Source organism: Magnolia sinica, chromosome 13 (genome assembly GCF_029962835.1).
Source record: "Magnolia sinica isolate HGM2019 chromosome 13, MsV1, whole genome shotgun sequence".
In the NCBI taxonomy this organism is placed as follows: domain Eukaryota; kingdom Viridiplantae; phylum Streptophyta; class Magnoliopsida; order Magnoliales; family Magnoliaceae; genus Magnolia; species Magnolia sinica.
In genome coordinates, this window is record NC_080585.1 from 16,657,792 (window position 1) to 16,672,410 (window position 14,619).

The window sequence follows — 14,619 nt, forward strand, 5'->3', positions numbered from 1 at the left end:
TCATTGATATTTAAAACATTGGTCGCCGACATAGGGAAGAGCGTATTCTATAGCCCTTAAGATCAAGGGTGCAGTCGGTACTATCATTGAGAGTAACTTAACAGCTTTTCCCCTTGCCGGTTAGAGTACTATTTGATACTGGAGTAATGCATTCTTTTCTCTGAAAAATGCATTCAATCATTAGGATTAATACCCGAGAAATTAGAGAAAAACCTAGTGATTTCAACTCCGGTAGGAAAATCCTCTCTACAGAACCAAATATGTAAGTCATGTCCCATCAAGATTTTGAAAGTTGAAATGCCCACAGATTTAATAATCTTAGAATAAAAGACTTTGAAGTAATTCTTTATACTAACAGATGTTAGAGAAAACTAACTGAAGGTACTCATTTGACAACAAATTGATTAATGTGCCAGCTTAATGAAAACTTACTATAAAAAAGTAATGGAATGTAAATACCATATTAATGAGGTGTTATGTTGTAAAATTCCCTATGAAAATCTTGCACTAGAACACAAACCAAACACAGATTTCCTGTAGTATACACAATTTTCCATTTCATGGATATTCACATAATGGTTTTAACAAATACAAACATGCCCTAAAAAACCAAGATAAGATAATATCATACAAAAAGAGAATCTTGATGGTACACAACTACACATCCAACTCAAGTGGGCTTGACATTTCCCACTTTCTTCACTCTACTTTGTACACATTCAAGCCCAGTTTCCTTTCCGTTATCACCCATGAATTTCCAATTCTCCCTTTCCCATGAATTTCTGTTATCACCCAGGGATTTCCTTTCTTGCTTCCTTCTACTAGCTTCTGTCCACTCCAGAGAGAGACTTTGATATCATATGAGGGTCATTCAAGGCCAAAAGATCAAACACAAATAAAACCCATATATCTGAAGCTCTTCCCTCATTGAGTTGTTTTTCCCTCTCTCCCAAAATCCACCAAATCCAAATATCTCTACCCCCTCACCTGGTTTTTACCTGATGCACTCTGTTATACCAGATTGAGTGAAGAGTCATATGAAATATGTCATACTTCACAGGCTTGCTGTGCCATAGAAAATGCTGCTGCACTTTCTTCACCCTCATCTGCATGGTCCGGTACTTCTTGTCTGGGATTGATAGGAGTATGTCCTTCAACATTGGAATGTCCTTCTCCGCCACAAAGACCGAAAACGATTCCCAATCAAAGATCTCAAAAAATGGTGGCACAAAGTTATCCGATATGATCACTGGAACACATTCATAGAAGATGGCCTCGACCACTCGTGGACTGTTGACTTCATAGCCCCTTGGGCAGATGCAGTACTTGCTGGTTTTCATGTACTGGATATATGTCGTTTTACGCTTGGGCCCGCGTGGCATCGGGCCAAAAATTTTCATGTCGGGGTCTTTGTTCTCCCAGTACTGAAGTAGGATGGGACGGACCCTCCCATGCATGTTTCCAGCAAAGAAGGCGAGAGTTGGCCTCTTGGAAGCTGGTTTGCCTCCAAGATCCCTCAGTGGATTCTGTTGATTACGCACAAATGTCTCTGGGAGAGATACGTCTTTCCCTATCTTGAAGCCTTCGTTCAGATCGGCATTGCAGAGGGCTCTGATGGTACGGTCCAGATTGTGCCTTGTCTCATATGGTGCCTGTGAAAGTGCAGTCTATCAGAAAGTTGATTTTTTCTAGAGAAGTGGGGCTGTAACGGTGGTTCTATGAGAATATTCAAAATCATGCTTCCATTGATATTGTTCATAGCTGTTCTTCTAAGAAAATGTTCCTACAATTCTGTTGAGCATGGTTAAGATCAGGTGAATTTCTCTTTGGTGATGAACCAACTGAAAGACCATAGAGCAAAGCATCTGTAAATTCTAAATTAGGTTTAGCATCCAGCATGACAACAATAACATATAGTAAACAATATCAACCGGAAAACATTGATTGGTGGACTGCAGTGATAGATCCGGACTGGAACACCTTTTGGATGAGCCAAAGCCCAAAAGTCATATTAATTGGAAGTAATATCTATCCAATCCATCACTCACTTTGGTCAGTTAATAAACGTTTGAAACAATGGCACAAAGAACAAGGTTTATAACAAATAGTTAGAAACAGCCAATTGCTGCAAGTTTTGATCATTGGTCCATTCCTATGCAGCCTATCAGTTGGTCGGTTCAGATTGATTGAAGCATCTGCCAATCTTATCAGTTACAGAGGTGATGCCATTTGCCTTACCAGATCCAGCCTCTTTTTTTTTTTTTTTCGAAGACACAGGGTGTCCCCACCTCTTTTTTGAAGTGAGACTAATCCCTGCGGATACACGCAATCACCCACAACTACGTGTATCGGGTAAAGCCAAGGATGGGAATCGAACCCTCACCTATAGGGAGCAAACCTATGGTGAAGACCAGATCCAGCCTCTTTAACTGATACATTTCATAGGGGTTAGCTGCCGTAGTATCATCAAGCTTTAGAGATTAAAGACAGAATTTAAAACCCAAATCTCCAATGTCAATTTTTTGTAATGTCACTTTTTTTGCTCTTTTTCTACTGTCGGAAAATTAATCCTAAGAAGGGAAAGCAGCATACCCAGTCATGGCAGGCAGCAAGAAAATGATCTGCCCCACCAGTTCTGTTCCAAAAAGGATACTTCATAGCTATATTTTCAATGTAATTCTTCAAGTGTGCTGCTAGATTCCTCCGATTATGTGATCCAGGTACATATAGAGCATGCTGTAGAAAACGTGAACTAAAAGGCAAGTAAAACAGGTGGGCTTTTCTGGGGTTCTTCACGACAAACTGTTTGTTTCCCTCCATCAGCTTCATAAACCATCCCTCAGAGGCATAAATTCCTCCAAGCATTGGAGTATGGAATATGGGTTTTTTACCTTCCTTGTAAACATATACCTTGAGCACGTGTTCCATCAACTCATAGCTCCTGCAAGTGTGATGAAATATAGGTCTCAAATCAAGTTCTGCTAAAGAGAACAATCATAACAATACCAAGTTCTGCTTGCACAGTTATAAAGCATTGAACAAGAAAAGCATATCACAAAGAAAATAAAAACGTCATTTTCCAGTTCAGTTGCCCATATTAACATGAGAAGAAAATAAAACTTGAATGATTCAAACTACTTGGCCATGTATGTGTACATAATAGTAGAAAAGATAGATGAAAACCATGGGCCCAAATAGCTAGGAGGAGTCTGTGACGACATTAGAAACATGACCATTTTCCATATCCAAGCCCCTTGATAGAGTTTTGGATCAGAAAACAATTTTTTTTCAAAGGTCTAGATGAATAGATTAAGCCCTATGGATCACCATTAGATATTGACAAGTTTCTGTAGTAAACCAAAATCAGGGATTTCTTATCTAGCTATACCTTTTAATTGTTGTCATTGCATACTGTTCGATTGTCCATATGCCATACCTTCAAAATAAAAGGTTCTTACTCAGATTTATTCCATATGAGCTGAGGAAAGCCAACACATAAAACTGTCGAGCTGGGCTAAGGCCGCGTACAGAGATGAATGCCCAGTAGGCCACACACGTGGAGACGTGCTCTCTCTCTGTCTCTGTGTGTGTGTGTGGTGATGCCTTAGGGGGCTTGGGCGTATAACACTCTTTCTTGTGTATCCTCTCCCTCTGGGATGGGATCTTACTTATAAGGAGGAATCAGGGTTTTAGAGGGAGACACCAGTATGTTGCTCCACCACTCTACAGTTGTTGGTATATGCCCCACAACAACTAAGGTCTGTAACTCATGCCTAACTATGTACCCAAATTGACTCCATCCCTCCACTGAACATGGTCATCAATCCTCAATCCAATTCATATGCAAAACAAGTGATGGACAATATGATCTCAACCATCAGAATTATCATCAAGTATGATGAAAACATTTTAACAATTAAGACAAAAGATCAATGGTTGAAAACACTCATAAAATTATTTAAAACCTTAAAGTTACCGATACCAGTGACAAAGACACATGACAGATGGTCTGATCTACCAAATCTTAGCCATAAGAGTGTCCCTAGGAGACCCATGGCGCCCTTATTAGATCATTTGGACCTCAACCGTATCCTAATGCATGAACCCAATAACATCCACATAAGATTCACTATAATTGACTTCGTGAGGTAAGCCGAAGCACATTAAATCAGAAACTTGAACTCCTCATACACCCCCGGTCTAAGGATTAGTCGAAGCTATACAGACACAAGTCAATCATAGTCCAAGTATGATGGGTTTCTTGGTCTAGAGACTTGAATTGATTCTCCAACGCAAGTGTCCAACAGGTCCAATAATAGGAGCCTATTCTCATTGGATGCTTACACTCCTATGTAGGGTAGGGTACATGCACACCGACTCATCATCAAACCCGATGGTGGAGACCTTCCACCTGATTCATCATAAGTTTCCTCATACAAGATGACCACATAGAATGATAGCAACCGCAGGTTTGTCCTACAACCCGTTACATGATCATGGAACAACAAGGTACTGAGATCAACTATCCCTTGACCAATGGGCAAAGTGTCCAAACTCAAGTTTCCCAATGACAACCAGAGAAATCCCTCCCCTTCAACCCATATACATGTACAATTTAAGATATATCCGTGTACTCGTCATGGCATTAATGACATGTCTACACAACACCTATGGTCATCATGATCTACAGTCAGAATCATCAAATCAATGGTTAAAATTAACACATTGGCTTTGCAGGGCACACAACATTGACACCCCCCAGGTCGTAGTTATCCAATAACCACCATCCTCAATTGGACTATCTTATTTTGACTGCCACTTCAATGAGGTATTTCAATTTATATTGGTTGTGGAGCCAATGCATGTCCACGCATATTTGGTACTAATGTGGAGCCATGAAACACTCAAAACAAAGGGGCCAATACAATTATTTGAAGCAAAGAGGTAACATTACCATACATTGTGATAAATGGATACTTGTGCCTGAGATCTCAAAATTTTTGTTGCGTTGCAAGAAGGTTCTCATGTTCTTTTACAGACATTATCTATAATGCTTTCAGACATAATCCAGCACCCCCAAATCTTTTGTGGGAGCTTCCGCATAGCAATTTCAGAAGTTCTTATATGCCTTATATAAAGTATACTTTGGAGTCCATTCTACTACAAAAATTTATTGAACTGTTTTCAGATGTAATTCTTCTTTCTTGGTTATGATGACTTGCGCCTTATGTAAGGTTAAAAATTAATTCAAAAAGAATCCTAAACCAACTAGATATTGTAAACTGCTATGTAATAAAATTGAGTACTAAATAACCATATGAAATTAAAACATAGAAGTCATTAGACACAAAAGGATAAAGACAATAATCCATATACATAATAAGGGGCTGACGGCGAAGCTGAAGATCCCCCCAAACGATCTTCTAATTTTTTAGCATGACTTTCCACATTAATTCTTCTGCCTTAAAATATCATAAAGAGCTTCTGGAAAGACCCTTTTAGTATCGGGAGGCATTTGCACTTTGGAAATAAAAACTGGGTATGGATAGTGCCTCCCACCCTACCTCCCTCTCTGTCCATACATGGTGAGCAAGAATCTCAGCACATTCCAAGATGGGTCTTGAAAATTCCCATTTTCAAATTGTAGTGGATGCCCAGAGTGCACCGACTTTGTTGTGCACACCAAAGTCAGCTCCATAAAAATTGGATGCAAAAGTGACTTAAAGTATGGGTCAGCTAATGAATCCTGTTCCGTCGTTCCACTATATTGGGGACCACATCCTAGTGAGAATTTTGTGCTCTCACTCCCAGTCTCAAGCCTAGATAAAGGAGGGTTGCTTCCGGTTGGCAACTATTATCGAACTTCTGCCACAACTGAACAAATCCTTGTACAAAATTGAGCATGGGACTTGAATTGTTAAATGGAACTATTTGCATACATGGGTTAAAAAGCCAAAAGACGGTGCAACAGAACAAATTGTTTCAGACGTATATAGTACCACATACAGTTTAATTAGGCTCACCTTTTAAACATGGAAACATTCCGAAAAACAGGAGCATATAGTTCAGGGTTGTTCCTCACAATAGGAGCACTCTGAATCTGTTTTCTTGCGGATAAAAGCTCCTGGTCATGTGCAGATGACCACCGTGGTCTCTACAGCACCAAAAATTAAAAATAAATAAAAAGTAATTAGTTCAAAACAAGTCTTTGAAGGGGAAGGGGGGACACATCACTAGAAGAAAATTTCAGAGTTGAAATCCTTACCATTGAACGGGATGAAACACGATTCCGTTGCAATATACGGTTCATCAGGGATATTGGAATACGTGGCATCACTTGCTTCATGTTCTTTCTCACAGGAATACTAACTATTATGGAATCATCATCCAAAGAAGGCGAAACACTTTGCCCTAGCTCTGAATTTTTACCCTTTGGAAGAAGCATTTCTGTTGCCTGCTTGCCCATTGAAGGTATGTCGGAGGCAGCAGGTACAACAGAATTGAAGGAATTTGCATCTGATTTTCCTAGCACCATCCCAATTTTATCAGAAACAACAGTGGATAATGTTACTTGAGGGGATGCAAGACCATTATCAGAGCTAATAACCTGCTCTAATGCCAGAACATCATCTAAATTTCTAATGTTATCCAATGCAAAACCATCACCTGGTTTTGCATCCTTCTCCAGTGAAAGCCCATTCTCTTCATCTCCAGCTTTTTCTAGTGTAGAACTATTATGTGGGTCTCTAACCTTCTCTTGTGTCAAACCATTACCCTGGTCTACAACTTCCTCATCTAAAAACTCTCCATCTGGATTTCTATCCTCATCCAGCAAAAAATCCTCATCTGGGTCACCATCATTCTCCAACACAGATTCACTATCTGGGTCTCCATCATTTTCTTTTCTTTCATTAACATGCTCAGTTCCTCTCCCCATATCAGAAGCTCCAGTCCATTTTACCACTCCAACAGCAGATGACTCCTTAGTGTTTATTGAATCATTTGAAAGGGGGAGCTCACGAGGAGATTTAGGAGAAGAATCTTCACTCCCCAGGCTACCTTTTGCAAGTAGTATGGGAACCTTACCAGCCGGAAACGGAGATGACAAAGCATTTCCATATGTAAGAGCGAGAGACTGAAAAACTAAAATGGCAGATGCTATTAGCCCCATCACAATAACCATTCTCCTGGTTTCTATTTGACAAAGCTTTTGACATTGAGTAAAATACTCCATGCTGCTAAAATAACTCTAATTTCGAGTAGCTGAGATATCAAATTTCAACCCCTTTCAATCCTGCAAAATTACCTGAAACACAAACATCAATTAGAGAGAAACAAGTGAGAATCATCCAAAATCAGGCACAACCTTACAGATTTACTTCAATCAATCCTGAAATGTACTGGGAAAAAAAAAAAGAAAAAAAAAAGAAGCAACCTGGCATTAATTTCAAGAACATATTCCCAGTAAATTAAATGAGTACAAACAGATCAATTTCACCATCCATTAATTATATAAACCTAAAATAAAGCATGTAATCCAGTAATTTCATGAAGAAACCTAAACATGCAAATATAATTTTAAAAAAATATCCTGCACCCTTTCAGCAAGAAGAAAAGGGAACAAAACAATGTAGTTTCAGTCGTAATCAAGAAATTTTAAATTTCCACCGTGCTGATTGGGTGACCACATGTCTCAGTTGAGAATACCACCTAGTTTTCACGGACTTGCTAACTACTCTGCTCCTCACTTGTGCAGCATTCATACATCGCCCCCAATGCTACTTGAGTCAGCCTAACTGATGAGGACATCGTGCACACGCACGCCCGCACGCCGCCTACACACGCACGCACACCACCACCCCTACGCACGTATGTACGCAGAAGGAGGACCCCCACCATCTATCTAGCTGGATGACGACGTCCAGGGAGGGCTTCCTAGCTAGAAGACAAGTTTTGATTCAAAAAAGTGAGCCCGATAGTCAAGAAAAGCCCATCATGGGATCTAATGATCGTGGCCCACTCGTCAGATTGATTTCATATTTTATGTTTTGCTTATTGTTATTATTTAGACCATCGCGAACGCTTTAGATTTCTTTATTTGGTTTTTATTTTAGTTTACTTCATCGCCAAGTAATGGGTTGCGCATATGATGCAACTTTTTGAGGTATAGGTTTTTTCTTATAAATAGGCACCCCTTGTAGTTCTTTTCATTCATTGAAGCTTAATAAAAATTTCTACTTTACTTTTCTGTTCTCTTAGTGAGTTGAAGAAGAATTCAAAAGTGAGTGCGAAGCCCTCCTTTTTCAAAGGGCTAACAACGTGGTGTGAAGCCATATCTATCCCCATCTGTCCCTACCCTCTCTCATCCATATATCTCATCTTCTATCATCATTATTGCTTTGAATTTTCTAATTTTTGCAGTTATTCATTCCCCTACAGCCAGTTTTCAGAATCTAAACCTATAGGAGAGCTGAAATATCGGCGGAGCACTACGCCTCGACCTTACGTCGGATCGTCGTCAAACTTGGAGGGATTGGAAGTCTCCCCTATCTGACCAAGGCCTAGGTGTCACTTTGGGGAGGCGGGCTTCCATCACACGTGCGGCCAGCCTACCCACGCACGTGCGTCAGCCCCGGGTCACCATCTGCGCGTAGGAGCTTTTTCCGGGTTAGGTTTACCTCTGGTTTTCCTCTTTTCATTCCTATTTCCTAAACCCTAGCCTTAGTTTGCATTAGCCCTAATTTATTTGCCATTTTTTTCACCCTAGGGTTTCTTGAATTGAGATTGGGGAATCCCTTGGATTAGGGACTGTTTGCTATGCATGAGTGGTTGATTTCTATTTCCCTTTGAGATTGTTTGGCTTATAATTTTTATTGCTCTAGTCCTAGCCTGTATAGGCCTGGACCCGCATAGATTCCCCTTTAATTGAATGTTTGGATTTTCATGTGAGATGTGGAATTTGTGTAATTGTTTTTGAATTGGTATGATCTAAGCCTAAAATCTTGCATATCATATTTAAATCTCATGTCCTGCATCACTAGCTCCCACTTACATTACCAAGTAACACATCCCAAGAACACACCGAGAGTGCAAGAAAGCTCAAGAGAACACCAAGAGAGTGAATGGATAAGCTTATATTGCATTGAAGTGGAAAAGATTACAGCTCTGGGAAGTGAGACCAATAGTGAAAAATCCTCTAGAAAGTTTCTAGACAAACTTACACAAGTCTAGCTACAAGACCCTCCTAGGAAATTCTTGAACATTCCAGGATTGTCTACGAGCTTTATACTGTTCTAGATGCCTCTATGTACCATGTAAGAGCCTCATATATACAAGTGAGCAAACATGGAATCAACCTTCAAGCCAAGCCTGTGACATAGTGATGACGATGGGGTCAAATCAATGTCAGCCCGAGCCTCACCCGTTTATTAATGGGTCAGGAATTCTCGACTACACAAGACCACAATCACTGCCCTATGGTCTGACCCGATCCACTTAAAATTCATAAATCCCAGGCCCAACCTGACCCCATCTACTTAAAATTCGTGAACCACAGGCCCAGGCCCAAGCCTGACCTGACCCAACCAATTTAATTGTAATCAGGTCAACCTTGACCAACCCAACCTGACCTGCAACGCCCAACTTAGATTTAAGTATGGAACATTGGGCTAAAGGCATGCCTTAACCAGCCCAATTACTGGATATATACATCCATAGATATATCATAAGTATGTATCGATGCTTGACTTCTATTAGTTTTGTTTTGCTTTTTGGGTAAGATCAGCTCAGGTCATCTAGGTCAGCCCATTGATAACCTATTTGTATGGGCCAGGTCCTGCAAGGTTCAACCCACCTGCCCTATTTACTTGAATGGACTACATTTTCTATCTCGAGCCTAATCTACTACTCATTTAGCTTGCCTAAAACCACCTTAGATGCAGGTCAAACCAATTTAACTACATGTTGTAGGCTAGAACAAATTCAATAGCCTTCCCAGGAATGATCAAAATGGTGTTTAGTAGACAAAGATAAAAACAAATAAACCACAATGGAAAAGTGATCCAAGCATACCTCTTGGATGAAGGAGACCCTTGCCTGTTGAAGATAAGCAACGAAACCCCATAATAGAGTGCCTCCCCAAGCTCACATCCCCAATGATGGGCTCCTCTTTCAACGAGTCCCTGATGAGACATGGTTTTGCAGTTCCTTGGCATCAGAATGATTTTGCAATCCATGATGTGCTTAGGCAGCAACATCAAGTAAGATTGTCATGGTATTGGATGACAACTTAAGAGTGACTTGTTAAGTCATGGTTGGTCAAAGATGGATGGTCATAGTAGTACATGAGTTTGCACAACAGTGTAGTTGGGTGTCCCCTGATGACATTGTAGTAAGCCAAGTGCATTGATTCGGGCAATGATGCTAGGGGGAGACTTGGTCTTGCAATTCTGTGGCACCAACAACAATTTCACAACTGATGATGCGCTTAGGCAATACATCAAGTAAGATTGTAATGGTATTGGATGACCGCTCAGTAGTGACTGGTTAAATCATGGCTGGTTAGAGATTGATGTTCTCTCATCAGTACATGAGTGTGCACAACAGGTGTTGTTGGCACATTGGACAAAACTAGTATGATGGATGCTCTTCAATCTCAATTAAAGCGAGCATCCATCATACTACATATATTGTTAGTCCCTTGACCATAAGGTAGAATGTGAAAAATTAAGTTATCCCCTACTTTGGATGATTGGATCATGAGAAAGGGAAATTGTGTATGCCAACATTCACTCGATTGGGTCCATACAAAGTCACCCCCAAGTGAGGATTGTTTTCACCATGGAAGAACACCGTTTGCAATCAGCCCAGCGAATCATGCCGGTATGCCATCTTTTGTCCAAAGGATGTTTTTCCAATAGTTTGGGAAGGAAAAATGAAGCATTTTGCTTATTGGCAAAGGTTTCTTGTTTTGGGCAATGCGCAATCGCTAATCCAATGTAGATCTCCAAGTTCTATAAGTTGGAGTTCGCTTTAAGGCCTGCGCGCGCACAATTGAATGGTGATTGTAGGTGAAACCAGATGAGAGAAGAGAAAGGAAGAAGTAGAGAAGTCGTGGGATGAGGGAAAAATACATAAATTTCATAACTCTTTGCTCCTCAAGTCCTTTATTTATTATCACTTGTTTAAATTGAGATAAACACTTGTTTACAATGAGAGAACAATAGAATCAAATCAAAATAAGATAATAAGATACAAATTAGTACAGTTCTCTACATGTACACACACGGCTGCTGTGCACTCGAACACTCCACTGGTATGGTGCTTTGCACGTACACACATGGTTGCGTTCTCTAACAATGATGATGAAATGTAGGGATAGACTTACGGTGTACACATAGTGACAAATCTCGTTCTTGGCAATTTCTCCACCCAGATATTTCTTGGGAGATTTTCAAATTTTGAGGTTTTCTCAAGGTATTAGTGGGAGAATCTAGAGGAAATAAAAATATTTAAAAATATTTTTTGTAAATTAAAATTTTAAATATATTTAGATAACAAATACCTAAAGTTTTTTTTATTACTTTTCGCAATTATATCATGATAAAAACAAACTTTTTAACTTATGCCAAAAATTTGAAAATCTCATGATAACATTATGAGAAAATCATTTAGTGCATTTTCTACAATATCATGGCAAGATTTTAAAAATCTCGACAATATTTGTCACAATGGGAGTACATAATGGATAAGAGCACATGTGCAAGATGCAAATTCATTAGAATGAGCGCAATTAAATCTAACCATAATGCATTATCAAATTATAGTCAATGCAGAATGACAGGCTATGAGCAACTTGATTGGCGTTCAAGGGCAAACATGCCAGCACCGCTGCCAACCGGACCCGTTACCTCCCCTAATGCCACCCAAACATGCCTAATAGCTTCAGGGATAAGGGTGGCATGGAAAACAAGTAAGCTAGCATTTTCCCGCTTCTTCCTCTCTAAGCCACATGCGATACAAGAATAGGAAGGTCTACTTCTTATCTCAACCACAAGTTAGGAATAGCGCATCCTGCTGAATTTGGTAACAAGACCAGCCAAACATGCCAAATCAAAAACAGAAATTTCTAAATCCATGATTCAGCGCCAAAATGCGCGCTTTTAAGGTGGCGCATGAATTCCAACTTTCAGTTACACTTGTTTTTCTTGATTTGGCATCAATCCAAAGAGTACTCCAACCATCTTCATTACAAATTAGAGAATGCAAAGAAGATCAAACAGCAATTTCAAGAAAATTACATCCCAACCGAAAATAAAGCAATTCTAACAGGAATTACAGTAAATCCAGTCATGCAGAAAAGAAGGGGACCCTATCTGCAACATCACAATTCTCGCCACCATACACGTGGCATACATTCGGCAAATCAAAATCATCCTTCTGACGGCCCCTACCATGGACGGCCCAACAAAGGTAAAACTGGATCAACGGTTGAGAGAATAATTCCATCCATCGGACGGATAGATTGTCCAACAGGTGTGGCGTTTAATGCAGCGGGGCATCCACAGCGGGACCCATCAAACGGACGGTCTGGATTCAGAGACGTCCAGTAAGGTGTGCCGTTGTAAGCTGATGAACCAACAGATGGGTCCATCGAGACGGACCAGAAACATGGAAGTAAAGCTGCGGGAAATCTCAGAGATGGAAAAGAGAAGTCAAGAGCTATGAGTTGAAGCATTTCTCTTCAAATCTGCAAGAATCTCTGAGATTGAAATTCTCAACGAAAATAAAAATAACGAGCAGCAGAAATTGAGAAAAATCGGGTTTGGGATTTTCAGATATTTCCGTTTTTTTTTTTTAATTTTTTAGATTCAAAGAAAGAGAAAAACGGGTTTTCCTACCTTCGACTTTAGATCTCGCCATCTTTGAAATTTGCGACTGTCTCTTTTACTGATTTCAGCTGCAGCTTCAGCAAAGTGGCGATGAGCTTAAATTTACAAGACTGCCACTTTGAATTCTTCGGTAACGTAAGCATACCCCACATGGGATGGGTAGAGAGGTTCTGACCGTTGATGTAGTGGGACACTACCGTTCTGGTGATTTTGAGCGTCGGCTTTTTTTTTTTAATTCCTTTTTACGCTAGTGGAATTTCACCACCTATGGATACTCGAACCCTTGACCTGGTGTTGAAACTCCTGAAAGTCTACCACCCGGGCGTCGGGCTTTGATACTCTTGCGGAGTATGATGTATGATTAGATCAAATTAAGCCGTGGAAATGTGGGCCAGTTTAGATGTAGTAGGACCCAAAAGGGATTATTTGAGCACTGAATTGTTGAAGATATTTTGGACAGTTAAAATGAAAAATATCCAACGCTCCTATTTCAACAAACAAGTGTCGGTGGATCAAAGGGTATTATTGTTCAATCAATCTGATTTTTGGATTATTACTTGGTTACAGTGATTTCCATAATTTAGTCGGTGTAAGTTGAGTTATTGTTTGCCACGTGTAAGATATCTGACTGCCTATCAAGTCTCGCGTACAGTAGGAGTATCAAATTACTATAAAATGTAACGGGGCGTCGGTGGGAACCTAAGTGTGGGGTCCAGTCTTATGTTTTTTACTTACATCCACGCCGTCCCACTGCTTTGACAGCTCATTTTAGGGCATTTCTAAAAAAAGAAGCAGATGCAAATCTCAGTTTGCCCATACCATAGGAAACAGTGGTAACTGGCCATTAAAAACTTCTCGTCGGCCACAATAGTTTTATATCAAGCTGATATTTGTGTACGTCCTTCATCCAGGTCTTTGTGACCTCATCAAAAGGTTGGATGGAAAATAAAATTTTCGATGCCCACAAGAAGTAATTAATGGTGAGGATTCAATCGCCACTGTTTCCTGTTGTGTGGTTCACCTGAGATTTAAATCTGCTTTATTTTTGGGATAATGACTGAAATGAGCTTTCAAAACGGTTATACGGCGTGGATGTAAGGAAAATACATCACGGTGGGCCACATAGACAAGGATCCTCTATAAGGGTAGTTTTGTAAAAGCGTCACTCTCAATTATCTACCATACACGTGGCAGTTGTTCTACGGCGATCAGAACCAGGCATTCTGCCGGACCTACTATTGATTAGCTTTACCCAAAATTGCTTTGATTGGACGTTCTGACGATAGAACTTCTCTCGCTCGTGGGGCCATTGCGGTTTTTTATTTTTAATCTTGGACTGTTCATTTGTACAATTTAAGGGCTAGGATTGTTCTGAATTTTGGATCTCAGCGCACTCACTACTGCAAGTATGAAATAAACGGTTTTGATCTCGTCCATGAACCTGTGCAGAAATGATGTGCTGTATTGCACATGCTACACGGGTGATACAGATGAATGTAATACCATATTTTAAATATTTTATTTATATGATATATGTGCATAGGATGTTATGTTTTAAATGCATTATATAAAACTTCTAGTATATATATAAAATCTAGTTTAATTTATTTTTTATAGCAACAATAGATTATTAAGGCAGCCTTAACCCACATTTCCAGAACCTCCAATGACCCTTGCTGATCATGGTAGCCAGCTACTCTTCGCTCAGGGCCATCTTTTACTGTCAATT

At 39.9% G+C, this 14,619-nt stretch overlaps 1 protein-coding gene across 3 annotated transcripts; it reads right to left on the reverse strand.

Annotated features, from left to right (window-relative positions):
• Positions 1-514: 514 nt before the first annotated feature.
• Positions 515-13,054, reverse strand: LOC131222989 (probable glycosyltransferase At5g03795). Of its 3 annotated transcripts, none has more exons than XM_058218258.1 (6): positions 12,900-13,049; positions 10,072-10,181; positions 6,266-7,306; positions 6,024-6,154; positions 2,593-2,941; positions 515-1,652 (listed from the first exon to the last, which is right to left on the reverse strand). In XM_058218258.1, exons 3-6 carry the CDS (start codon positions 7,232-7,234, stop codon positions 984-986), a joined length of 2,118 nt encoding a protein of 705 aa, XP_058074241.1. In that variant the 5' UTR covers positions 7,235-7,306; positions 10,072-10,181; positions 12,900-13,049; the 3' UTR covers positions 515-983. The 3 variants fall into 3 exon arrangements, with proteins under 3 accessions (XP_058074241.1, XP_058074243.1, XP_058074242.1); XM_058218260.1 differs by lacking the exon at positions 12,900-13,049 and having other exon boundaries at positions 6,266-6,525; positions 6,667-7,306; positions 10,072-11,626; XM_058218259.1 differs by lacking the exon at positions 10,072-10,181 and having other exon boundaries at positions 12,900-13,054.
• Positions 13,055-14,619: the final 1,565 nt, after the last annotated feature.

Bases quoted from the DNA above. Each gene is read 5' to 3' on its own strand.
- LOC131222989 (XM_058218259.1), bottom strand. From the start codon at position 7,234: ATGGAGTATTTTACTCAATGTCAAAAGCTTTGTCAAATAGAAACCAGG. The intron at 2,942-6,023 runs GTGAGCCTAATT...TCACACTTGCAG, and splicing joins AATGTTTCCATGTTTAAAAG to GAGCTATGAGTTGATGGAAC. The intron at 1,653-2,592 runs GTATGCTGCTTT...GCACTTTCACAG, and splicing joins TTGCTGCCTGCCATGACTGG to GCACCATATGAGACAAGGCA.